At 56.8% G+C, this 24,868-nt stretch overlaps 2 protein-coding genes and 1 long non-coding RNA gene across 10 annotated transcripts in view; 2 read left to right on the forward strand and 1 right to left on the reverse strand.

Moving 5' to 3' along the window:
- DCPS (decapping enzyme, scavenger) overlaps positions 1-7,286 on the forward strand; it is a 43,394-nt gene extending 36,108 nt beyond the window's left edge. The window contains exons 4-6 of one of the 2 annotated variants that reach the window (XM_025893516.2): positions 128-241; positions 4,565-4,675; positions 6,542-7,286. In XM_025893516.2, coding sequence (XP_025749301.1) covers positions 128-241; positions 4,565-4,675; positions 6,542-6,808 — 492 coding nt within the window. In that variant the 3' untranslated portion in view covers positions 6,809-7,286. The remainder of the gene's footprint in view (positions 1-127; positions 242-4,564; positions 4,676-6,541) is intronic. The other variant, XM_073903957.1, reaches the window with a different exon arrangement.
- A 2,972-nt stretch (positions 7,287-10,258) lies between these two features.
- On the reverse strand, positions 10,259-15,169 carry LOC112840263 (uncharacterized). Its single transcript, XR_003212429.2, has 3 exons — positions 14,900-15,169; positions 14,524-14,692; positions 10,259-12,991 (listed from the first exon to the last, which is right to left on the reverse strand). It is a non-coding gene; the product is annotated as an uncharacterized lncRNA (long non-coding RNA).
- A 162-nt stretch (positions 15,170-15,331) lies between these two features.
- ST3GAL4 (ST3 beta-galactoside alpha-2,3-sialyltransferase 4) overlaps positions 15,332-24,868 on the forward strand; it is a 33,311-nt gene continuing 23,774 nt past the window's right edge. Inside the window, exon 1 of one of the 7 annotated variants that reach the window (XM_025893629.2) lies at positions 15,332-15,474. The gene's annotated coding sequence lies outside the window, so the exon portion shown is untranslated. Of the gene's footprint in view, positions 15,475-23,008; positions 23,031-24,172; positions 24,291-24,868 lie in introns of those variants that run through there. The other 6 variants (XM_025893630.2, XM_073903954.1, XM_025893626.2 and 3 more) reach the window with 6 other exon arrangements.

A 24,868-nucleotide genomic window follows, 5' to 3' on the forward strand; every position in this document is an offset into this window, starting at 1 on the left:
GCCCTTTATGGCTTGGCTGTCCTCCCTGGAGGGGCCCAAGAGAGCATACCCTAGCCCACCCAGTCTGTGATGTTTCCCCAGAGGTCGTGAGCAGCTTTGTGAACCCTCTCTCTTCCCCTCCTTCCAGTGGGTATACAACATTCTCGATAAGAAGGCAGAAGCTGACCGGATAGTTTTTGAGAACCCAGACCCCTCTGATGGCTTTGTTCTCATCCCTGACCTCAAGTGGAACCAACAGCAGGTAAAAGCTTTCTTGCTGGGGCTCTCTGGTCTCCCAGGACTTGCTCCAGGTTGCTGGTCCTCCTTAATCCTGCCCTTTTCTCTCCTGTTGGTCTCTCTGAGCAGGTGTTAACTCACCAACAATGGAAGCCTGAGCTGTGTACAAACATTTACACCTTCAGGTGTCAGCTCCGAGTTCTTCCTGGTTCTCCTCCCACCCAGGGGGTGAGGAATGGGGTGATGTTTGCATCCATAACCACAGGGGCCATTCTTTAACCAGCCAAGTGGCTTGGCCACCCTCCCTTCCAGGAGCACTTAGAACCCTGGACACCAGCAGATCCAGGCAGGCCTGTGATCCGAAGCACTGATAGGAAGGAGCCATGGCAACCAACCCAAAGGAGGTGACTGCCCACTGGTAGGGTGGATAGTGGAGGGAGGCTGCCAGAGTACCTGTGTCCACTCCCCCCACCCGCAGCCCTGCAGCTTATCCCCACCACAGGCCTTGAGGGAGGAAGAGCCTGGCTCTGGAGTTGTCTGGGGAGCTAGGACAAGGCCACAGAATAGGAATGACGGTGACAGCTCTGGGCGACGCCTCTGTGCAGCTCTGCAAGCCCCCCATCTGCCCCATGAGCAGCCCTGTGCCTGAAGGCCCGGGTCACAGACTGGGGCACGGGAGATGGGCTATGAAGTACGAGGAACTTCTACCTCGCGAGATTTTTGAAGACTAAAGAAAACACAGCGTCGTTTTGACCTTGTGCTGGCAGGCATCCTGCTGGGCCTGTGGGTGGAATTGCCCTGTCTGTCTGTCCCCTTTAAGACAAAAGTCTTCAGGAACTGCACTGGGCTCCCAGCCACAGGGCTGGGGTGGCTCACCCTCGGGGCTTATGAATAGGCCCGTTTAAATGTCAGACTTACTTTGATGGCCATACAGGTGCCATTGTTCTTAACCTTTGCTTAATTAGCGCCTGTCTCTTGGTGGTGCCATATTTCATTGTTTGGAATCCCTGGCTTGTGACAGAATACTGAAATCAACAGCTCCCTTAGAATTTGTGCCAGTGTAGCCAGCAGGCGAGACAGACCGGGCCTGGACGTCTGTTCTTTGTTCTTGTATGGGGGTGGGGGTGGGGGGCGGTGGGCACGGACTGAGGAAAGAAGTACTCTGGTGTTTGCTTTAAGGAGCCTTCCTAGCCACCCTGGAATCTCCTCCTGCTGTTTCTCCCAAAAGTATGTCATAAGGGTATGCTCCCAACTGCTGACCCAGGATTAAAGAAGACTCTTTGTCCGTCCGTCCGTCCATCCATCCGTCCGTCCGTCTACCCATCTATCCACTCCACATATATTGGTCAAATGCTAGAGAATCTTGCTTCCCTGGAGCTTATAATAGCCCTTCCCCAGTTCTTGTAAGAAATTGCCTGTATATTCTCTTTTATTTGCCTTTTTTTTTTTAAGGCCTAGTTAATACATGTGATGTAGTTTGGGGAATGTAGGTGAGATCTGGAGCCAACGACCAAGAAAGAATTCTTGAGGCTTTTTTGGTGCCAAAAGGTGGTTTATTAAAGAGGGGGACAGGACCCTTGGGCAGGAAGAGCTGCTGCCCCGGGGCTGTGAGCGGTGGCTGATTATATACTTGGGGGTTGGGGGTAAGGAAAAAGGGAGGTTTTCTAAAGAACCTTCCTATGCAAAAGAGGACCTACAAGATATTGGAGGCCTTGCCATTGTCAAGTTAAGGTTGTTTTTCCCTCTAGCAAAGCATTAACATTAAGACAGTTGGGAGTTTCCTTCTGGAAGTTAGGTTATTGATAAGAATGCTTTTTCCTTATAAATCACTAAGACATTTGTAAACTGAGGGAGACTCCTGTCCTGCAGGAGTGTAATCTCTCTAAGTTAACCATTTGTCTTTCCTTCCCTTTGCTTTAGGGCAGTGGGGAGTGCTGAGGAGTGTCACACATGTCCCACCTGGGGGCGGGGCCTTGCGGGGTGCCAGCTTGTGCTTTGTCCTCAGCTTGCCTTCTGCACCCTCCTCACAGACACACAGTAAAAATGCAAGTAGTACAAATAGCTCGGTGGAAGTCCTTCCCTCAGCCCACATTCCTCCATTTCCCTCCCCCTGAAGGGACTGTTTCTCAGGAGAGAGGATTTCTTTGTCTCTCCTCCCAGGTGTAGTCTTTGCATATTGTGTGTGTAAGTGTATCTCTATCTGTCTCTGTGGACGCAGTGTGTACTTTCAGTTTATCTCAGGTCGGTTCTTGGATCTAAAGTGCCCAGACCAGGAAACTCTTCCTTTGGCTCACTCCAGAGGGGGAGAGATGGCTCCCCAAGGCTCCAGCCACTCTCCTTCTTGCCCCTTGCCAGGAAGCTCTTTGAGTCGGCTGTCCTGCCTTGTAAAAAGAGATTAATGGTGTCTGGCCTGCCCGGAGTGATCGGCGGGCCACCTTCTGGGATACCAGCCTGAGACCTTGTCTAGCTTGCTTCAGACCCTTTCTCTGGGCCCGGGAGCGGGGGCGGGGGGGGGGGCTTGAACTGCCTGCAGAAAATCTGAGGTCATGTCTGCTATCAAAGAAAGGGTTTCCCTCCTTCACACAGCCTGTGACGGACGCCCGGCAGCCGGCTTCATGCTTCATTCCATGCCTGTGGAGCAGAGAGGTGTGATTTAATGTCATGCTTGTGATTGGTCAGCAGCCATCATCTAAAACAAATGCTACTATTATCTGAGAGTCTGGGACAGTGACACATAACAACAGCTGAAGATACCAACGGGCACGCAGACACCCCAAGTTCAAGCACTTTTGTTTCCTGCTTCTCCTGGGGCTGCTAGGAGAGAGAGAGAGAGAGAGAGAGAGAGTGAGTGAGTCCTGGGCACAGGCCCTGAGGAGGGAGAGTCTAGAAGGAGCTTGTGGGCAAACTGCCGCTTCGGCAGGCACAGCTTAGCCATTTGCTGGGAGCTTCCCACGGGGCTCATCTGTAGCAGGTGTGAGGCTGAGAGGCCCCGACTGTTAGAGAGGAATGTCTGTGGCCTGAAGAGACTACCTTGTCCACAGTTGGACAACAGGCACCATATGGGAAACCTCCTCGGTTTTCAAACTGGGGCCCTGGGGGATTCAGTTGGGTGACTCACGGTCCCTGGATTATGTCCTTGAGGAATGTAGCCGCTCAGCTGAGTGCTGCAGACCTCCCCCCTCCCCACTGCCGGGCCTTGCCCCATGGAGCCCTGGCGGCCCGGGACTGCCTTGCACATGGATGTGATTATCAGCCAGGGCCAGGGCTCAAGTGCGCGGGGAGGGGCGGGAAGGTTTTCTGGGCAGAGGAAGGGTTCATTTGCCTTCTGGCACAAGAGCTTGTTGATTTTGGTTCTTTGCGCTGTTAGAACCTCCAGGTTTTCGGCCAGGCGCTGTTTTCAGGAAGGACAGCAGGAAGGGTGCTCTCTGAGCCCTATGTGGTGGGGGAAGAGAGAAAAAGGTCTGGCACTCTGGCGGTGCTCATTGCTAAGCTGGCCCCAGGGTCCCTTTTCGCCCTTCAAATCCTTCTACACCCCTTCCCCTGCACTGGACTCCAGACAAATCAAGTGGCTTATTCTCCCCCCTCCTGCTCTATACTTCCTTGCCTCTGGGCCTTTCCTTTAACTGTCCTTCTACTGGCATGCCCTTTCTCTAAACGCTACCTCTTCTTTAAGACCTGGATCCCCTGCCTCCTCTTCCAGGAAGCCTGTCTGGATCAACCTAGCTAGCTGGTCTTTCCTTTTTCTTCCTTTACTTTTATCACTTTATGTCTTGTAGTAGCTACTTATGTACATGCTGTTAGCCCATAAACTCTTGGAGGGAAAGAGTTGTCCTTGGCACTTTCTTGAACCTTCTCTCACCCCGCCATCAGCTCTGTGAGTATATAAATACTCCCATATGATATTTTTATTTTATTTTTTTAAAGATTTTATTTATTTATTCGACAGAGACACAGCGAGAGAGGGAACACAAGCAGGGGGAGTGGTAGAGGGAGAAGCAGGCTTCCTGCGGAACAGGGAGCCCGATGCGGGGCTCGATCCCAGGACCCTGGGATCCTGACCCGAGCCGAAGGGAGACGCTTAATGACTGAGCCATGCAGGCGCCCCCCCCCCCATATGGTATTCTTGAGTAGCAAGAGCGAACAGAAGTTCTGTCCTTAGATTGTCCCGCACATCCCAGGCATGTGGAGGCCCCCATTGCCAGGGGCTCCCTGGGATCGCCTATGGATGGCACTGAAGCAGGCCTGGGGGCAGGCGCTCCCTGGCTTCTGTGAGGGATTCTAGGATGGGCAGCCTCCCCTGGCTCTGTCCGCCGCTGAGCCTGGTTGACCGCTGCCGATCTCTGCGCAGCTTGATGACCTGTACCTGATTGCCATCTGCCATCGCCGGGGCATCCGATCGCTTCGGGACCTCGCTCCAGAGCACCTGCCGCTGCTCAGGAACATCCTCCGGGAGGGCCAGGTGAGTTGCCTTGGCCAAATCCACACCGAAGCCCAGAGGGATTCTTTTCTAATTCCGGTGTGTTCCCTGGCCACTTTCTTCATCCTTCCTGGAAGCCCGTCTGTGAACGGGGCTCCTCTCTGGCTGCCCGTCCCTGGGCCCCACGAGGGCTCCTCAGAGGGACTCCTTGGTCCTGCCCTTCCCTCCAGCTCTGCCTTCAGCCGCCTTTCCTCTGCCTGGGTTCCCGCTTTTGCTTCCCTGCCTTTCTCCTGCAGGTCTCTTCTGGGACCCCCTTTTCTCCCAGGACCCCCTGTGTCTGCTCATGACTGCCACATCGTGCCAGACGCGTTTCTTGGCCAGATGGGTCCCCAGCTCCGATGTGTGCACATTGTACCTCCTCTTCTGCCTTGAGGCCAGAGCCCGAGTTCTGGAGCACCTGGCATTCTGGGGTGCTTTGTACGGGGATATCTGCTGGATCACATGAAATTAAAGAGGAGCCCTGGAGGCAAGGGAGGAGGGTCTAGAATCTGGGCTCGTGGTCTTGGTTCTGGCATTCTGACCCTCACCACCTGAGTGACCCTGGGCAGGACTCGTCATCCCACCTCCCTGGGCCTCGATGTGTGGATGGGGTGCTGCTAAATCCCATTCTGTGGGGTGGTTGCCACTCTTTTTTCCACTCAGGATTCAAAGATGCTGCCCCAGGCCAGGGCCCAGCAGTCACCAGGGTGCCCGGCCAGGGGAGCTGCTCTCAGTGGCTTTGCCGCAGGCCTGGGGGAAGGGCTTTCCTGGATCCACTCTTTGCTACCTCTGGACCCCAGCTGCCTGCCACTGCACCCTACCTGGCCTTCTCCCTCCTGCCGGCCCACATTGCTGCCTCTCTGGCCACCCGTCTCTGAGTGGAGTAATTCGTTTCTCTCCTGAAACAGCCTCTGGATGGCAGAATGGCGTCTTTCTCTCAGGGAGATGCTGGGCCTACACTTCCACCTGCCCTGGCAGCTCAGGCAGCCTCGCCCGGACAGGCCAGCCATACTTACCCCCAGAAGGCCTCTGGGTGCCTTGCCCTTGGCCTCACCCTGCTGCAGAGAGCCCCAGGCAGAGTCCCAAGTGTAGGATGTAATTGTGGGGTGTATTCTGAGCCCACTGAGGCCCTCGTCTTTTTCTCCTCACCTCTGACCTCCTCAGGGATTCACCCACAGTGGAAATCAGAGTCCCCTGTTGATGCCAAGCCTTGGAGGCTCCAGAACGGGAGCTTGGTAGAAACAGCCCTACCCCTGAGCAAGGTGGGGGATGGGCAGAGGGAGCCAGGGTCAAAGTCAATGCTTTCCTCTTCTACCGGGAGTCCAGTGAGATCTTCCCTGGGTCTTCTAGGGGCAGCCCTTCCCATGTGCCCTCCCCCATTCTCTGTCTTCCACCAAGCCTCAGCTCAGCCCCATCCCTGTCACCCTTGTTCCCCAGCTCCACTCTGTTCTATGCTAAGAGGGGATACAGGCCCCCCTCCCACCTACTCGGTGATTTAAGTCGGCATCAGTCGTCCACGGGGAGGACAGTCCCCATAGTCTTAGACATCTGGGGCCTGTCCTTTGACACTGAGACTTCTAGATTCCCAGCAGCAACTGTTCGAGGAGCTTCAATGTTTTATCGAGGTTGGAGTGCGGGACCTTAACGGAGGCCCCCGTTCCCTTCATTTGGGAGAAAAGCCCCTGTTTGCTGCTGTCACCTGCTTTTGTTGATTCCCTAGAATGCAAGACAGGGACCTGCAGTGAACTGTGGGGAGGGCTTTCTGGAGGGCTTTTGTCAGCTGTCCAGAGGCCAGCCGGGGATTAGGGCCAGAGGAGGGCCTGGGGGCAGCACAGTGACCCCTTTCCTGCCACCCCTCTTTCTCATCAGGAAGCCATCCTGCAGCGCTACCAGGTGAGGGGAGACCGTCTCCGCGTGTACCTGCATTACCTGCCTTCCTACTACCACCTGCACGTGCACTTCACGGCCCTGGGCTTCGAGGCCCCCGGCTCCGGGGTGGAGCGGGCTCATCTGTTAGCAGATGTGATCGAGAACCTGGAGTGTGACCCGGAGCATTACCAGCAGCGCACCCTCACCTTCGCCCTCAGGGCCGATGACCCTCTGCTCAAGCTCTTGCAGGAGGCCCAGAGGAGCTGAGTCCCACCCAGGGGCTGTCCGGCGAAGAACACAGATGTGTGGGATCCGGGTGGGCTGGGGAGGGACTTCGGGAGTTTTAGTACCAAGTGAATTTTTTTTCAAAATGTATTTTGTACTGGCTTATTCCTAGTATGTGAGTAAAGTATTGGTCTCCTTTGGTGTGGACTGATGACTCGGGGGGCAGGTGGTGCCGGCAGAACAGGGTAGGAAGATCCTGGTCCAGGAGCCAGGTCTGGGGTGGTGGCTTCAGCTGACCTGGATGTGTGCCAAGGGCTTTCTCCAAATCCCAGTGAACACCATCCTTGGTGATTCCCATGTCCCGAATCCGACGGTGCCTTCCCCCGTCTTCGGTCCTTCCTGCTCTGCTCCCACCTCCCCCTTCCTTCCTCCCATTTGCTGTATCTTCCTCCTGGTTTTCGAGGCCCATGTGTCTGGGAGTTCCCCCAAAAAACCAGATACAAAAACTTTATGGAAATAACCTATAGAGTGTTTTTGACAGTGCTTCCTCTTCCCCTCCCCAGAACGGAGGTCGCACCTCCAGCCTGTAAGTCAGCCCCGCTGATAAACTTCTTGTTGACAAGGATAAAGGATTGCCGCCTGGAAGTGGGAGGGTTTTAATAAGAATCAGATGATGCGAGCCCAAAAAAGCTTGCCTTTGCCTCTGTTACTTGGTCAGCGAGCCCCTGGCCTTGACTTTGTTATCTAGGGAGGAAGACAAAACAAGCTCATAGAACAGCCAGAAGACCAAACACAAAACAGCCCATCAAGGGCAAAATGATACGGTTGTGGTGGAGGACAAAAGCTTCGAGGGCTCAGGTTCGAGGTGTGACCAGCAACACAGGTCCCTGTTCATAGAATCTGGAGGCCAGGAAGCGACTTAAGAGTGTCTGAGGCTGGTGGCCTTAGGGAGCCTTCGGGGGCTTATCTGGGAAGGGTGACATCAGGGTGCACACGTGAGGGCATGCACTTGGATACATGAGGCACTCATTTCAGCACAGGGGACAGGTACACCACGCTGCGGAGCGGGGCTGGGATTTACTCGTTAGTCCCTCAGCCCCACTAGATCGTGCTTCCTCGGGAGGCTTTCTCGGGGGAGAGGATGTTGGCTTCTTCCAAGTGATAAGAGGGAAGCATAAGGCAGGGATGGCCTGTAGTCTGCAATTCCTGGACTGAGAGAACCAGGAGACAGTTCAGAGTCAAATGTACCTCGCAGGCCAGGCACTGCCCTAGAGACTGGTAAGTGGGGAACAAACAGAAGTCTCTCCCCCTGGAGCTCACATTCACCCCATAACCTTGGACCGGACCCCACGTGTCCTGAGCCTGTTTAAGAGCAGGGATGAGATTCCATGAGGTGTCCTGCTGTGTAAACCTAACGCGTGATAGTGTTGCTTTCTGGTAAACTTTTAAGAGGCCCCTGATGGACTTTTAAGCCAGGCAGTGCTTTAACTGTTGGGAAAACAAAGCTCCTCCCCTCCAGGCTACTGGGGCAGACAGCCATGCGAACTGAACCGCAGGAGTAAAAAGAGGCAGCACCTGGGAAGCTACCTTGAAAACAAGTATGTGGGAGAGGCTGGCGTACTAGGTTCCCCTAGGAAGACCAACGGAGTACGCTTGTGGAATCTCAGTGCTCGGCAGGGTAGCTGACCCAGCGCATCTGTCGCAGGACAGCCTAAGTGGAATAAGGCAGTGAGGCCAAAGGAGGCTGGTTACAGGGAGCGGGGTGGCCCCGGGTGGGAGCTGCCTTCCTCCCCCAGGAAGAGATGAAGTAGCGGCTAGTTTAAGAGCAGCCGTGGCCGGTTTTGTCCATGTACAAGAACTGTCGCAAAGATACTTGAGGGGAGCAGGAGTGGAGGGGATGCCCACCCAGAGAGGCCCCTCCTTGCGGACAGAGCAGAGGGACCCGATCCCGGGAGCATCCTTTTCTCCTTGACAGATCAGGTTCTGCCGCTGGGGCTCTCATCTGGCTTCACACATGGGTGCACGCTTGGAAAAGACTAGCCCGTGGCAAATCCCGACCCCAAAGGACCGCTGGGGAGCCTCCCAGGGGACCAGGGTCTCTATTTCCCTGGGACTAAGCTCTGCCAAGGTATTCCCTGCCTCCCCAGACTTGACTCCCCAGCCTGGTCTGTCCCATCGCTCCTCCTCCCTCTCAGGCTTACTGACCCATCCATCAAGTCTCTACCAAACACCTTGCATGGGCGGGCACTGCAGCGCGGCACTGGGGACAGGAAGATGGAGAAGACCCGCCAACCTGCACCCTCTGGGAGTGTGGCTCCGTGGGTGGGGAGAGCGTAGGACGAGACTGTAGGTAAGAGCTCTTCTACAGAGAGGTTCTAAAGGCTTTGCCCTTTTGTACTGCTGGGAGGCACTCCTCTGTCAGGATGAACTCTGCTTTCAGAGGGGAAGAGGGTCGCTTCTCCTGTGGCCCCTGAAGCCAGAGTCACCAAGGCCCAGAGAACAGCCCTGCAGGCTGCAAACTGCTCTGGGAGAAGCGACCTCAGGAACTCGGCCCTCATGCCCCAAAGGCCCCTGCAGTGGCCAGCGTCCTGCCCACGAGAGTGTTTGCTTCTCCTCCAGGGAACAGCTGATCAGATGTGTGGTGAGGCATGAAATGGATCCTGCTGAGTCTCTGTGTGACATACACCTCTCTGCCCTCGCCACCACATGAGATTATCTTCGAGGCAACCCCGTCGGACCTGAATCCGGGGGCCTCCAGCTGCAGGGAGGAGCTGGCCGAGTCAAGGGGTCAGTTGCTCTGTTACACCTCATCTGAACTCCCAGAGGGCCTCTTCTCGAAGACCCACGCTTTCTGACCACGTACCACTTCCTGCCAGTTCTAGGGAGTCTGTGTTCCCAGGGACCCCAGGGGTCCAAGTGCAGCTCCCTCCACCACAGGTCCCGTGGGCCTGGAGCAGGTCACAGCAACTGGGTCACCTCCCGAGCAAGGGCTTTCCCCTCAAGCAAAGGAGCTCCACTCAATCGAGGTCTCCTGCTTCTCAGTCCAGGGGATACAGAGAGCTACCTACCCCCTCTCTGCCCTAGCTTTCCTATTTTTTTTCTTTTTTTAAAAGTTTGTATTTACTTATTTTAGAGAGAGAAAGAGAGAGGGCATGAGTGGGAGGGGGGGAGGGAGAGGGAGAGAGAATCCCAAGCAAACTCCGCGCTGAGCTCAGAGCCCAGCGCGAGGCTCGAGCTCACGACCCTGAGATCATGATCTGAGCGGAAACTAAGAGTCGGCTGCTCAACTGACCACACCACCCAGGCGCCCCTGCCCTAGCTTTCCTCTGGATGTCACTTTGCAGAACCCCACATCCTGCCTCCCCTGAGAAAGCTTCCTGAGCAAGATCCAGTGTCCCTCGACCCCACCTTAACCAGCTAGCAAACGCCGGCCCCTCCCTGGCAGCATGATCCATCTGTCCTGCGTGCTGCAAAGAAAGTCTTCTGTGTTTGATTGCGTGCCCTCCCTGTGCGTGCCTGGGTCCCTGCCCTGCTGGAGCAGGGGCAGATGTCACCCTTCGCGGGAGAATCCTGGACATGTCCACAACTGGCTGTCAGCCCCCAGTACTTGGCCCACTGTCTCCTCGGCGTGGCTAGAGAAGGAAGGAAGAATGACTGCTATTGTTCCTTGGCTCCTTTCATTTTGCCCAAAAGTTTCCTCATAGAGCAAAATTGCTGAGTGTCCTCGATTTGTCAACATTCCTTCATGACACGGAAAAAAATAACATCTTGGAACAAGTGGGACATGTAAGCTGAACACAGAGCCCCGGACTGAGGAACAAATCGAGACACATTTACATACAAAGTAATATTTGAAATTGTTTCTCTTGTAATACTTCCATATCCAAAACATTTTATTTTTTATTACTTTTTTTAAAGATTTTATTTATTTGACAGAGACACAGCGAGAGAGGGAACACAAGCAGGGGGAGTGGGAGAGGGAGAAGCAGGCTTCCCGCGGAGCAGGGAGCCCGATGCGGGGCTCGATCCCAGGACCCGGGGGATCATGACCTGAGCTGAGCCGAAACATTTTAGTATATCTCTTTTCTTTCTGAATCGACTAATGTAGGTCGGCCAACTCTTCCTCCTCAGAAAGGACAAAAATCTTCATTCCAAACATGTATATATGATGTTAAAATGTCCTTTTTTTAAAAAAAAAATTATTTTTTTTTAAAGATTTATTTATTTATTTCTTTGAGAGAGAGAATGAGATAGAGAGCATGAGACGGGGGAGGGTCAGAGGGAGAAGCAGACTCCCCGCTGAGCAGGGAGCCCAATGCGGGACTCGATCCTGGGACCCCAGGATCATGACCTGAGCCAAAGGCAGCTGCTCAACCAACTGAGCCACCCAGGCGCCCATTAAATGTCCTTTTTTAAAGAAGATGGTAGTCATTGGTGGTAGTTGTTTTTAAAATATCCTCACTCAGCAAAATAAATGTTGGCAACCCTGTGTTTGTTCTAGTGCTATTATTAGTGAAATGATACTGGATTCTGAAATCTACACAGACTTGAAGTTACCATGTTTTAACCACTTAAAAAATAAGCAGGGACTGAATCCGTTTCAATTCAATGAGCACGTGTTGCACATCTTCCGGACATTTTTTTTTTTTTTTAAGTAAGACTCTGGAGCTAGAGCTTACATGGAGCTTATGATTTAGTGAGGAACACAGGCATTAATCACAAAGTAATTACAAAAGTGGTGAATGCCTTCAAATAAAGCAGAGGGGGCTGTGAGAAGGCAAATGCAAAGAGAAAGCAAATTTCTAGGCTATGCTTGACAAGCAGCGGCCGGGCAGTTCGGGGGACCATGGCTTAGCACGCTGGGATCTAGAGCCAAGCTTCTGGCATGACGCACACGTGCACAATGACAACACTGACCAGTTCGTCCTTCAGGACCATGATGAAGAAATGAAAGTCCAAGAGAAGGACAAATGTCTGGGAGGCAGTGTGGTCTGATGGCTTCGGCATAGAATCTGCACCATCCCCCAGGTATGATCGTGGGCAAGTTACCTAACTGCTCCCAAATTAGGAATGCTAAGAGTGCCCACCATGAGGGGTTTTGTGGGGATTAAAGACAAGCCTTTTTCGGACATAGCTGTCACTGGGGAAACGTTAGCTTTGTTTCTACTGTGAGAAGGATGTAACCAGAGATATTTGGGCTAGATATTAAAAAGAACTTCTGATTAGAAGGGCTGTGAAATCCTAGATTATGCAGTGTGGAGGCACAGAAACCAAGTGACTTTTATGCAAAAAGGCGCCGGGGTGGCTCAGCCGTTAAGCGGCTGCCTTCGGCTCAGGTCATGATCCCAGGGTCCTGGGATTGAGTCCCACATCAGGCTCCCTGCTCGCTGGGGAGTCTGCTTCTCCCTCTGCCTCTGCCTCTGCTTGTGTGCTCTTTCTCTCCTTCTCTGTCAAATAAATAAATAAAATCTTTAAAAAAAAAAAAAAAAGCAAGCCATAAACTGTCTGTGGTTAATTGACTGTGGCCCCAAGCAGAGGCAAGGGCTGCACGCAATGACTTCTTGGGATCTCCTCCAGCCTAAAGATTCCTGGAATGCCTTGGCCTAGCGGCAGGTTTCTAAGACTCCAACAGTGATGTCCCCTGCCTGCTATTGAGAACCCTGGGAACAGCTCAGCTCTAAGGTCCGGCCATATAAATCTGATAAAAATGGGAGCTGAAATACCCTCCCAGAGTTGCTATTTTTAAAAGCGTCTGAAATGCTGGATTGGGTTTGTTTCTTCCTCACACGGCATCTTGCTGTTCCCTCCTCCTGGTGGGCAGGATGCTAACGTGGCACATGTGCGGTGTTCTGGTAGGAGCCAGAAGCCTGTGAGGCACATTTGTCGAGCGGCTCCGGGCCTCCTACCCACACCCACCGCCTGCCAAGGAGGAGCCTCCGGGGCCACGGCTTCCCCGACAAGCACCTGCCCCTTCCCTCTGGCCCTGAGGCCTCTCTGGTTGCCTCACTTCCTCCACCGTGGAGACAGAACCAGAGAGGTCAAGGGAGGCAGAGGAAAAAGGAACAGAAGCAGCACGGCTCCAAACGGGACCAGGACCCGGACGGCGGCTCCTCAGGCTGTCTTGACTTGTCCTTGGTGCAGCTAGCTTCCGGGAAGAACAGTCCCAAGGAGCCAAACCCCTGCTGGCTTCATCACCTTGCCTCTTGCTGAGCAACCTGCAGTGTCCTGCAAGGGGGCAAGGAGCTGGGTGGTGCTCAGATGGCTCCAGAACCCCTCGCCCAGGGTTCAAAAGGCCCCAGAATTGCTTCCCTCCTGCCCCACTGATCATATGGCTTCCAGGCAGCTAGCTAAGCAACTGGTTGTGTCATTAAGAAACGGAAGGGGAAAGATCATGAGTAAACACACTGCACGGCCTGAGGGGAGGACTCAGAGTTACAGTTAGCTTCTGGGCGCCCAGTAACCTGGGATAAGCCCTGGGGGGGGGGCGGGGAGGAGATCTGACTACTTCTTTTGTTTTTTGTTTTTTAAGATTTTATTTATTTATTTTGACAGAGAGAGAGAGAGAGAGAGACAGCAAGAGAGGGAACACAAGCGTGGGGGGGAGCGGGAGAGGGAGAAGCAGGCTTCCAGCAGAGCAGGGAGCCCGATGTGGGGCTTGATCCCAGGACCCTGGGATCATGACCTGAGCCGAAGGCAGATGCTTAACGACTGAGCCACCCAGGCGCCCCGAGATCTGACTACTTCTATAGGTTCAAGAAGGGATGCCACCTGCATAAGATAACTCACATTTACATGCACATTGTACTTTCAGAGCCAAGTTCCAGTCCACTGCCTAATTTAATACCAATAGTAACTTTGACTAAACACAGTTATTTCCATTTTTTTTTTCGAGTAAGAAAACTAAAGCAATGTAGTGACAGAGGTAGATTTGGGAGTCAGATCTCCGGGAGTGAGAGCTGGCCCTTCAGTTCTGTTCTCTGGCAGAGTGACGTTTACGTGGCTCATGGCAAGAACTGCAAACCGTGTTTAGATGTAGTTCACCAAAGGGTCAGCAAAGTTTAGAAGCTGGGTCGATTCTCAGTTCAGCTTGGCCAGACTCACCTTGGTGCTTTGGGCACCTGTTGACTCTCTTTGGGCCAGTTTTCCTGCCTGTGAACCAGGGACGATATAGCCCCCTTTTCCCCTTGACTCGCTCTGGGCATGGACTTTAGTCACTGACTTCTTTCTACCTAGCTAAGCTTAGTTTAGGCCTGGAGTGGAATGCAGTAAGCCTTTGTTGACTGAATGCTTGACAGACCAAGCCAACGGCACCATTCAAACATAACTAAGTTAGACATTGGTGGGATGCAAAAAGAATCTGTTTGGGCAAGGTGTGATTTAGAATGGAAGTCACCTGTGGAAGAACTTGGAGGCTGACTCTGTTCACCCAAGCCTTCTCCACTTTGCTCTTGCAGAGCCTCCGGAGGTATCTGTTCTCAACAAACAAGCCCTCCAGTTTCATCTGAGGTGAACCTGGAGCTGGCACTTCTCTGAACCCCCTTTGCACTTACTGTCGGTTACTAACATCTCACACTTAGTCACTTCCTGTCTTGCCTTATTCTTGAACAGAAGTCCATTATGAGCATTCTCTCTGGGTAAACTTCGTGGAGACAGCGACCAGGTCTCAGACTTTCCTGGGAGCCGCCGGACCCTCCAGCACCAGGCTGTTCCCACTAGGAGCTCAGTAAACACCGCTCACCTATGGAAGAACCACTCACCTATGCAAGAGAGTGCCTCGGGGGCTGGGGTTTTCCTCGGGGGTCATTTCTGGACTACGGTTTCTGGGCCTGCGCGGTTTCCAGGGTTGATTGGGGGATGTCTGAGCCCAAGGAAGTAGGGTCAGGAGACTGATGAGGTTTTCCCTGGAGACAGCGTGCCTGGCGCCTTCTGTAAGGAACAGAAACTGAGAAGCTTTCTCAAGGCCAAAATCGGTGTGCAGAGAGGGGCGGCAGAGAGAGCAGTCTGGGAGCTGCAGGTGCAGACGAGGGCAGAGGAGAGGCCCAGGTCTAGGTCCAGGTCCAGGGCACCTGGCCGCGGGGCCCTAGGGGTGGGGGTGGGCTCCCGAAACAAGGCCCTCCCCCTTCTGTACCTCACTTTGCCAAGCGAGCGAAGGACGCGGTTCACCACGTGGGAGAGCTGAGAACCCTTTGTTGGGTCTCATTGTTCCCAGGAGAGTGCGCGGAGGCTGCGCTGGGCACATCCATCCTGGCGCCACTCACAGGCGGCGCCCGCCCGGGCTCTACCCTCACCCCATCCGGCCTCCCCTTCCGCCCCCCCCCCCCCCCCCCCCGCGCCCCCGCCCCCCCGCCCCCCCCCCCCCCCCAGGCCTCCACGGCTCCCACAGCGTCCCAGGCCGGCGGGCCTCAGCCCCGCCCGCGCGCGGCAGCGCCCCAGCCCTTCCTCCGCCTCCCCGCCCTTCCTCCGCCAGCCCGCCCGCTCCTCGGAGTCGGCTCCCCGGCCGTGTGCGCAAGCGTGTCCGGCCCCTTCCCCGCCCCCCGCCCGGGCCCGGGCCCCCGCCTCCCCGCAGGCGGACTTCCCCGCTCCCAGGCCGGCCCCGCGCCCGGGACAGGGACCCGGCCGAGCGGAGCCGCCGCGCCGCCAGCCCGTGCGCCTAGCGGATCGGAGCTGTGCGCGAAAGTGTCGTGCCCCGCCCCGCTCCACCCGCGAGGGTGAGTACGCGGCGGCCGGTCCCCGTGAGGTCCGGGGGGAGGGCGGGAGCGCCGCGGGGGCCCGGCTGTCTGGTCCTCCCCCCCTCACCCCCCTTCGCCCCGCGTCGCCGCGGCCGGGGGAGGTGGTCGGCCGGGCACGTGGGCGCAGCGCGGAGCCGGCCGGGGTGGGGCGGCCACGGCCCCGGGATCCCTTTCTCTGGACCAGATTTTCGCGGGAAGCCGGTGCTCTTCTCTCCCTTGGAGTGAGCCACCCGGATGGTCCTCTTCTCCGGAAAGTTTCTAGCCCCGACCCCTGCGCCCCTGCTCAAGAGGCGTCCCCACCTTCAGCATCCTCTGAGCCCTGCTGTCTCGCACAACCGCCCGCATCGAGTCCAGGAGATCGGTGGGCTGGCTTGGCTAGAGGTGACAGGCTTTGCTGGGTCCATCCGTGTGCAGGAGTCCCAAGGTCGCTAAGCAGAGCCCAAAGGTGGGAGTTGCTAGCTGCAGGCAGGCGGTGCCCGGGATGCCAGGTCCCCGTTGTGGGCGCCTTTGGGCCTAGGCCCCTGTGCCTCAGAGTTGCCGGGGTGGTGGACAGTGGGAAGGGATGGGGTTGGGGTGAGGGTGGGGTACAGATGCGACAGGACCCCCGGGCTCCGCTGTGGGCGCTGGCTGCCGCCTGGGGCCCTTGCTGGCAGGCACCTTCTGGCCCGCCCAGAGTTGCCAACATGTCTGCCAGTAACTGCCCCCTCCATTTCCAGTCTTGGGGGTAAGCTCCGTCTGGGCCATCGGAGGCCTGATCCACTGCTGCTGCTTCCCCTGTTCCACAGACCCGGTCCTGAGGGCCTGGCCTAGGGGGCTCCTTCTGGAAGGCTGGGCGTGGGGATGGTGTAGGCAGTGTTCAGGTGCTCAGCTGTGCTTGTCTGACCTCATGGCCACCCACAGGCTGGCACCCCCACAGGCTCCTCAGGGAAGGGTGTGCTTTCCACCACTGGAGGGAGACCCAGCCAGGAAGCCAAGTTCAGGCTGACTTCTTCTTCGCAGAACCTTGGGAGCGGGGCCTGGTGCGGGCTAGCTTGTCACACGAGGCACAAGCTGATGCTGCTGTCTCCTGAGTGGCCACCTCCGGGCCGTGGCCGTGGTATTTGCCAGGGTGATTTTAAATACGTTGATATGTGTGAAGTGCACTGAAAGGTACCTGCACAAAGGAAGAGGCATGTAAGTGCTGCTAGTGATGTTCCTTCCACACTCCACACTCTTACTTACCCTCCAGAGTTGCCCCCTAATTCCAGAGAGGGTGCCTGGGAGGTGCCAGCTATTCCGGGGGGGCGGGGCCTAGAAATTACCCTGTGGGTAATCTTTTCTCTTTGCTGGGAGCGGGTGGGCCTGGGCCGAGGTGGCGCTCTGACCTTGTTCTACTCCCGTCTCCACCGAGTACTCTCTGTGCCGTCCCTCAGCATCACTGTGCTGGGTGGGAGATCTTCGGCTGTCCGGGGGCCCTGGGTTTCATCAAGGGTTGCAGGAGAGATAGGAGTTGGGGCCAGTCCCCCGTCCTCTCCCCAGCCCAAGTTGAGGGGGTTAGGAGGGGAGCACAGCTGGAAGAATTTAGGAAGGGGAAGTCAGAATCACCTGTCGGGACTGTGGGCTAAGATGGCATCTGTAGCTCCAGCAGGGACCCTCTTTCCTGGGAGCAGAGACCAGGGCCGCGGAAGCCCTCTGCGCCTTCTAGGCTGCCTTCCCTTCTCTCCCTCACCCCCTTCTCTACCCAAAGCAGTGACTCGCTCCCCACTCCTCAGAAACAGATTTGTTTGGCCCTTTACCCTCCCAGCCCTTTGAGGATCCAGTTTTCTGGGTAGAACCAAGAATCTGATCCTTTCTGGAATTGTACCAAATCCTGGGGAAGTCCCCAGCAGGAGCAGAGAAGTCGGACCCCCTTTCTCTGTTCCAGCCTCACCTGTGGCCATTCTGTAGTTACCCCACGCTGGCCTGTCATCTGCCCTACACTGGGGGCCCCCTCGGACCCTATCTGGGCACATTCTCTGGGTCTCACCTCAGAGAGGCTGCCCCGGTGGTGTTATGAATTCCCCCTCTCAGAATGGTTCACACTTTCTGTCTGAGGGAAGGGGTCACTCTACCTTAGAATAATACAGAATGGTTCCAGCCCACAGAGGAGGGAGAGCTCCAGCCTCCTGAAAGGGACCCTCCAGATCAGTGTCACAGAACATTCCAGAGGCTGAGGGCCAGGTCTGCAGACGGGGATCAAGGCAGGCACGAAAACCCAGCTGAACTCCCGAGCCCCTGGAGATGGACCCTGGGCTCTGGAGAGCGGGGTGATCAGGTAGTGAGGGGAGGGCCCCCAGAAGACTTCTAGAACTTGCTCCCTCATGCCGACTCCTTAGCTGCCCTGTGGTGAGACATTTCCCCCCTGCAGCAGCTAGCTGGGCCTTCCCTCATCCCCCCCCCCCCCCGGCTCCCCCCCTGGGCCCTCCTTCCTTCTCAGGGTCTGAAACCTTCACCTGAAACCTCTGATTGCCTCCAGAAAAGGATGGAGGCTCTGGTCCTTTGTTTCCCTCTGTCCTTTGGGGCTCCCTTCCCAGAGGTGCTCAGCACTGCTGTGTGAGTGTTCAGAGGGCCTCTGGGTAGGCTGCCGGCCACCCCCGGCCTCAGAATCACCCCCTGACCTCTACCGCATTCCCAGTGTGTGTGTGTGTGTGTGTGTGTGTGAGACACTGTGCTGCAGATGGAGGAGTGATTGGATCAAGTGGGGGTGCAGTGTCTGTGATGCCTGGGCCCCAGCCACGTGCCACGGGGCTTCCGATTGGGGTCCCCGAGCCCAGTACGGGGCTGAGCTCTGCCAACGGGTTGCGTGGGGTCGGTTGCTTTCCAGGGTGAGAAGGACCTTCAAGCGTCCAGAACTGCAGGTTTTCTTCTGGTCTTGGCCCCTTGCCTGGGACCAGGAGACATACAGGCAGCTCCTGACACTCTCTCTGCCCACCCCAGCCCTGCAGAGCTGTCCTGTAGAAAGATGCTGGGCTGACTCTAGAATCTGAGGCTCTGGCTTCTGCCCAGCGTGGAGGAGGGGCTGCTGCTAGGCCCGAGGGCAGGTGCAGGCCTGGAGAAGGCCTGTGTCTACCTGGGCCTCGAGTGTGACAAGGCAGGGCTGCAGAAGCCCAGAAGCAGCTGTCCTTGTGTGGTAGGACAGTTCCTTCTTCCTGCATGGACTTTCCCTCTGCAGCCCAGCCCAGTGGGTCAGGGGTTCCCGGATCTGGCTCTCCCGGGTGGGGTGGGGAGGGTGGTGGTGGCTGGAGAGGACAGGGACCCGTTTGCAGAGTGCTGGCCCTGCACATTGTTGTTTCTGCCTTGGATCCAAACCCTCCTGCAGGGTGTGGGTTCCAGGGGCTGTAGCAACGTTCCTTATGTCCACCATCTGCCCTGTGTCCTCTGCCCGTGCAGCCTCTGTAAACACCTGTCCTTGCAGTAAAAAAGACTTAGCAAATAACACAAGTACTTACCATGTATCTATCAAGCACTTCTTAGAAGTCTGGCCCGATAAACTTAATAAGAAAAGAAAAAAGGCGTGCTGTGCACTTATTTCTATCCCTTTGCGTAAGCCTCACGCACACCTTTCATTCAGCCCATTTATCAATGAAGAAATGGAGGCTCTGGAAGTTGAAACTTTGGCCAAGGTCACAGCTCCTAAGCAGCTGAGCGGGGACCTGTATCTAGGCCTGTTTTGGAAACCTGCACTTTTCAGTTAAGCTCTCCACTGCTCCCCCAAGCTCATTTTTTGTCCTTTGGTCTCTGAAGAGGCTCAGAGGTGTGAAGGACTTGGCTCAAGGCCACAGTGCATTAGTGGTAAGGCAGACTACAACCTCAGCCTGCCAGCCCAGAGCTCTTTGTGCTGACCCGAACCCCACATCTCGCCCTGCGCGTTGCAGCACCCTTGCCTGAAGTGCAGGCGCTTTGCTTGTCAGCCCTCTGTGGTCAGGCGAGGCAGGGCTCTCCCTCTGTGGTCAGGCGGGGCAGGGCTCTCCTCTCTCCCTCCCCGCCTCTCCTGGCCCCCACCTCTCCTGATTCCCCCCGTAATTGCTTCCATCTGGCCGGCTCCTATTCCTTTGGAAATGCGGCTCCCTGGCTGCCGCCCACAGGGCTGCAAGGCCTCAGCCGCCCACCGTGGTGACACGTGGGGAAGGGGAGGGCCCCTACAGGTCCCAGAGCTCAGGGACCTGGGCCAACGGTGGCTGCTTCCAGGGCCCAGGACCCGGCATCCCCAGATCCCTGCCAGGCAGGAGCACCTTTGCTTCCGGGTCCTCCTTGACACCCATCCTGGCCTGGCTTCTCCAAGAGCAGCTCTCAGTCCTCGGGGTGAGCTTCCCTTCTGCCTTGCCAGCATCCCCCCGCCGCCCCCTTGCAGGTGGCTCAGGTCTGGGGGAGGGAGGCCTGGTTGGAAGGGACAGCAGGAGAGAAGTGGGGGCCAGCGAGGGCACGCCCTGGGGACCACTGCCGGAGGCTTCTGGGAGGGAAGCGAGCAGGGCAGTCCTGGCGGCAGAGGCTGAGGGACCTGGGAACTCTGGACAGGTGAGCATGGGGCCTGCTTGTTTCCTTTGGTCCCAGGTCATTGGCCCAGAACGAGCAGAACTAGCGAGGCATCCTTCTGTTTTGTGTTGATATACAATAAAACCTGCACATTCTCACAGTGCATCTGATGCTCTGTTGATTCCCTTGCCCCAGGCTCTGCCGAGGCCAGGTGGGGAGGGATGCCAGCAGGGTCCTCAGTGGGGCCCGCTGGAGATTTCGGGAGCGTGCTTCTGACTGTGGAGGGGGCGCGTTCCCCATCGTCGAAGATGTTTAGGCATAGACCGTTGACCTTGACAGGGACAGTCCAAAGGAGAATGCAAGCACAGGAGGGGCACGGTGGTGGTGTGGAGCGGGTTTGAAAACTTTTAAGGTATTTTCTCCCCCAAGATTTTAGGATTTTAGTGTGAGCTCGAGGAACCTATCTTGTTCACTGCTGTGTTCTTCATGGCTGGAATGATGCATAGCAAATAATAAGTGCTCGGTAAATATTTGTTTGATAAATGAATGGAAGATGTACCTTGGGTTTTCTTCATTTTCACTGTATTTCTGCTTTCCTTCCTCCTTTTCCTGAGGCAAAGGAAGAAAGCTGCCCTTTGGAAAGGTGAGCTGTCTGTCAGAGAAGGGCCTGACCTGGCAGCTTGCTGCCTTGCTTCCCCCTGGGTCTCTCCATGAGCTGGAGAGGCAAGCGGGAGCCCCAGGTAGGAGCCCCAGGTAGGGATGCGCAGGAGGCTGCCCCCTGAGGAGGGCCTGCCCCTCACTCCACCCACCCTGGGTGCATGCAGCTCGGCCCATTCGCCCTCCTGTCTCCCCTCCTCGGCCCGAACTTGAGGTCCCTGCACAGACTGGTCCTCATCCCCCCTCTTGTCCTGACATCGGTCCTCTCCTCCCCTTTAGGGCCAAGAGAGGTGCCCCTGGGGGTGGAGTCCCTCTCTGGTGTCCACTCAGGAGGTGGGGTTCACCCCTGTTCTTGCTTCAACCCAAACAACCGCACTTCGATGCCTTCTTCTCCGTATTGGCCTTCCACGTAAAATTTCATTTGAAAGTAGGACGGAGGGTTTCTGGGCTTTGGAGAGTTTTATTTGAACCTTGCCCACCCCTTTGACCCCATCAAGACTTTTACTTCACCAGCAGCATGCCGCGTATGTTCTCAGCTCCTCCTCTTTGTCCTGTCTGCACTCCCACCATGGCTTGGGTGCCGTTGGTAACCACCTTCCTAAATGGCGAGTGTCCTTCAGCATCCAACCCGAGGCTCTGCTCTCGGAAGTCTGCCGGACTGCCCAGCACGCTGCCACCTCCCCCCCGCGCGCCCCCACTGCCCCTTGGGTCCCACTCTTGCCACAGGCGGGGCTGGGGGTCGGGGGGACCTGTGCTCTGGGGGGTATGGTGGAGGCGCCCTGCTTGTCTCCTTTCCCGGCTGCCTGGCCTCGGGCCCTCGGGTTCCTTCTCCCAGGAGCCCACGCTTCTGAACGAGAGAGCATTTCCAGTGACATCCCAGTGTGCGGAATCTGCGGCCCAGATGCTGCCCATCTGCCCAGATCCTGAAGAGTGTCTGACGGCAGGCCCGGCGGCCAGGGGCAGGTGTCCGGGCAGGAGCCACTGTTCATGGCACCCTGTCTCCTCTCCGTCTGCTCCCAGGTCTGTGACCTCGGGCAGGTGTCAGGTCGTTATGCTCCCTCAGCATGTCTGTGAACTGGGCTCATGGCATCGGCCCCACCTCACAGGTTTGGGAGGCCCAGGGGAGGTAAACATTTGCAGGTTGGGAGCGGCCCCAGATGTCACCGTAGGGCGGGACCAGCGACTGCCTTCCTCCCTGCCGTGTCCTCGTACCTGGCACCGGGATGGCACACGGTACCTGCTCTGTAACGATTTCTTTTTGCAAAGGAGGTAGTAAAAATGTAACTTGCTGGCCTAGGGCCCCGAGCGTCTCCTCCCCACAGGCAGGAGTGACCCTGGGTCCCCCTGCCCCCACCTCATTCCTTTCTCTGAGGTCCTGACATCATCCAGGCCCCAAAGACCAGGACGGGCAGGGCCAGCCACACCCCCGGGGAGCACGGCTGATGAGGACGGATGGAGGACCAGGTGCACTGGGACGCGCTCTGGAAACGTCCACCGCCATCCTGTTTCTCCTGGGCTGGCCCTGTCCCCGGAGGACGCTAGCCCGGGCCTGGCAGGGCAGGGTGTGTTCTTGGAGATGGGGAGCCCGTCCTCCCGGGCTGTGTGGGCCCTGCTCCCCACATCACTGTCCCCCTTCTCTGCTGGTCCGTTCCTTGGGCCTTTTTTCCCTCTTTTTCTCTTTTCTTCTTTTTTTTTAAGATCTTATTTATTTATTTGACAGAGAGAGACACAGCGAGAGCAGGAACACAAGCAGGGGGAGCGGGAGAGGGAGAGGCAGGCTCCCCGCGGACCAGGACCTGAGCCGAGGGTAGACGCGTAACGACTGAGCCACCCAGGCGCCCATTTTTTTCTTTATCTGATCGTTTTCTGCCTTCCTTTCTTCCCTCTTCCCTCCCTCCCTTCGCGTCTGACACCTCTTCTTGCCCGTCTTGTCATCCGGTGTCCCCCACGCCCCCTTTGCCTCAACATCCAAGTGGTCCTGACATGGCGGCCGCATTTCCCGGGGCCGGGGAGGCGCCCTGCTAGTGGAGGCTCAGGAGTGCCTGCCGTTGTTGGCAGCGCCAGCGTTTTCGAGGGAGATGGTTCTCCCAGCAGCTGGGCTCGGGGAAGGGACAGTGCCGGCAGAAAGCAGACTCAATGTAAACTTAAACTCGGCTCTCTTGGCCTTCACCCACCTGCCTGGACATCCTCCTGGGCAGGAAGGTGGGACCTCGTCCGGGAGCCTGAGGGTCTCCAAAGACGAGCTGGCTGGTGGAGCTTCTCTGGCTTCTGATCTCTGCCCTCCACCTTCCTCTCTCCAGAGCTCTGGCTCTTTTCCGGGAGGGACCTGCTGGGATGGAGGAGGCTGGTCAGAGCAGGGAGGAGATTTCTGTTCAGGCACCTTTCAGGTGAGCGCATACGGTGTGTGGTGCTTGGGCCGGGGGGGGTGTGTGTGTGCGCACTGTAAGTGTGTGGATGAGTGTGTACGTGGGTTGTGCAGGAGAGAGAGAGCCTGGGCATGCATCCGTGTGTGGACGGGAACACAGGTGGGCCTGTGTGAGTCTGTGTCCCCCCTTCTAGGCCTGCTTCTAGCCCAGAGCTCTCCTCTCTGTGGTCTTTGTGACCCTGGCTTTGCACAGGGCTCTGTTCTGTCTTGAGGGCCAGCTGGTCCCCTGCTGTGGTCCCACGCAAGAATGACTGGTCTCTGGCCACCCATTTAGCTGCCTGGGGGCCCTCGGGCCAGCGTTTGCCCCCCACTTCCCAAAACTTTTGGAGGCGTGTGGGGGCTTCCTGCCCAGCGTCTCCACTCTGCCAAGGCAGACGGAATGGGGAACAGCTGCGTTGGCCGATTCCGGCTCCGTATGGATTTGGTTTGACAACAAAGCCCCGTCTGTGTTGTTCTCAGGCCCCTTACATAACCCGAGGGTGGGGAGTTGGGGGAGGCAGGCAGGAGGAGGTGGAGATGAGGACAGGGAGACACCAGGACGAGATGGCCGGAAAGGGGACAGGGAGGGGAGGGAAGGGGAATGAGAGACGGACCGCTGGGAAGGAGAGAGAGGAGGAAACGGGTGTGTCCTGACGCCACAATTCTGTTTGCCGCCTCCTGGAGCGGGAGGGGGCTGGGTCTCTGGGTCTTCTGGCTTCTGCCCACTTGATGCCTCCTCTTCCTCTCCCTGAGCCCCATCCACCAGCCCTGGACCAGCTGAGGAGGGGCTGGGGATGTGTCGGGGAGGAAGGGTTTGGGGCTGGGCCGGAGGGGCCATCCCCAGCCCCACCCTGTAGCTGAGCACTTTCCATAAAGAAGGGAGTCATTCTCTCCCTTTGCTCTTGGGCTTCCATTCACTACTCCAGGCCCAAGGCCAGGCTCCAGAGCCCCTCTTGCCACCCTCTTTGTGAGTGGCAGCCATTCCCTGCAGGTACCCTGTCGGGCTGCTCCAGGCCCCACCTGGCTCCCTCACCTAGCCTGCCCCCCCCCCCCCGGACCTCCCCCCAGCTCCAGCCCTCTGCCCGCCCCGTCGGAGGCCCTGTGGCCCTGTCGCTGCCCTGCCCCCTCTCTCAGTAATCAGACATTCTCTTCCCACCATCACTATCCCGGCAGCTGTCCAAATAGAGTGAGAAGAAAATGTTCTCTTGCCGGAACAGCTGGACTGACAGGCCGGGAAGGCCAGGTGAGCCGGCCAGGCTTGGGGGTGGGAGGTACCTTGTCCCAGGGCCCTGATCCTGCCCGCTCCTGGGCAGGAGAAAACAGATGCTTGGAAGAGGGCAGGAGGACCCGTGGGGACTTCTGGTGGGGCCTAGTCCCCCGTGGCTGTGTGATCTCCTGGGTTTTCTCAGGGTCTGCGTCTTCCCTGGGCCTCAGTTTCCCCGAGTCCTTTTCTGGCACCAGGCTTCCTTGAAAAAAGCCTCTGGATTCCATTTGGCCCTAAAGGCAGTGCTTGTCTCCAGGTTGCCGTGGATTAACAGGGCTGTATTCTTCAAACCTGAAAACAAGGAAGACTCCTAAAAGGCCTGGGGGAGGATCTGTTGGCAAGGCCCCAGATATTGGGCGCTCTGGCACTTGGCTTGACCCCTGGGCACCGCCCTCAGTTAGATTTAGGGTGTCTGCCCAGAAGGTATCCTATAAGACCTGAGCCGTAGCAGCTCGGTGGAGAGGTGGTGTGGGCGAAGACCAAACCTGCTGAACGAGCCCTAGACTCTGGAATCCTCAGTCCCCAGGCCCTGAGCACCTTGTGCCTTGCCCTCCCAC

Source organism: Callorhinus ursinus, unplaced genomic scaffold (genome assembly GCF_003265705.2).
Source record: "Callorhinus ursinus isolate GAN/ISIS: 27379988/994484 unplaced genomic scaffold, GSC_fseal_2.0 scaffold19, whole genome shotgun sequence".
NCBI classification, from domain to species: Eukaryota; Metazoa; Chordata; class Mammalia; order Carnivora; family Otariidae; genus Callorhinus; species Callorhinus ursinus.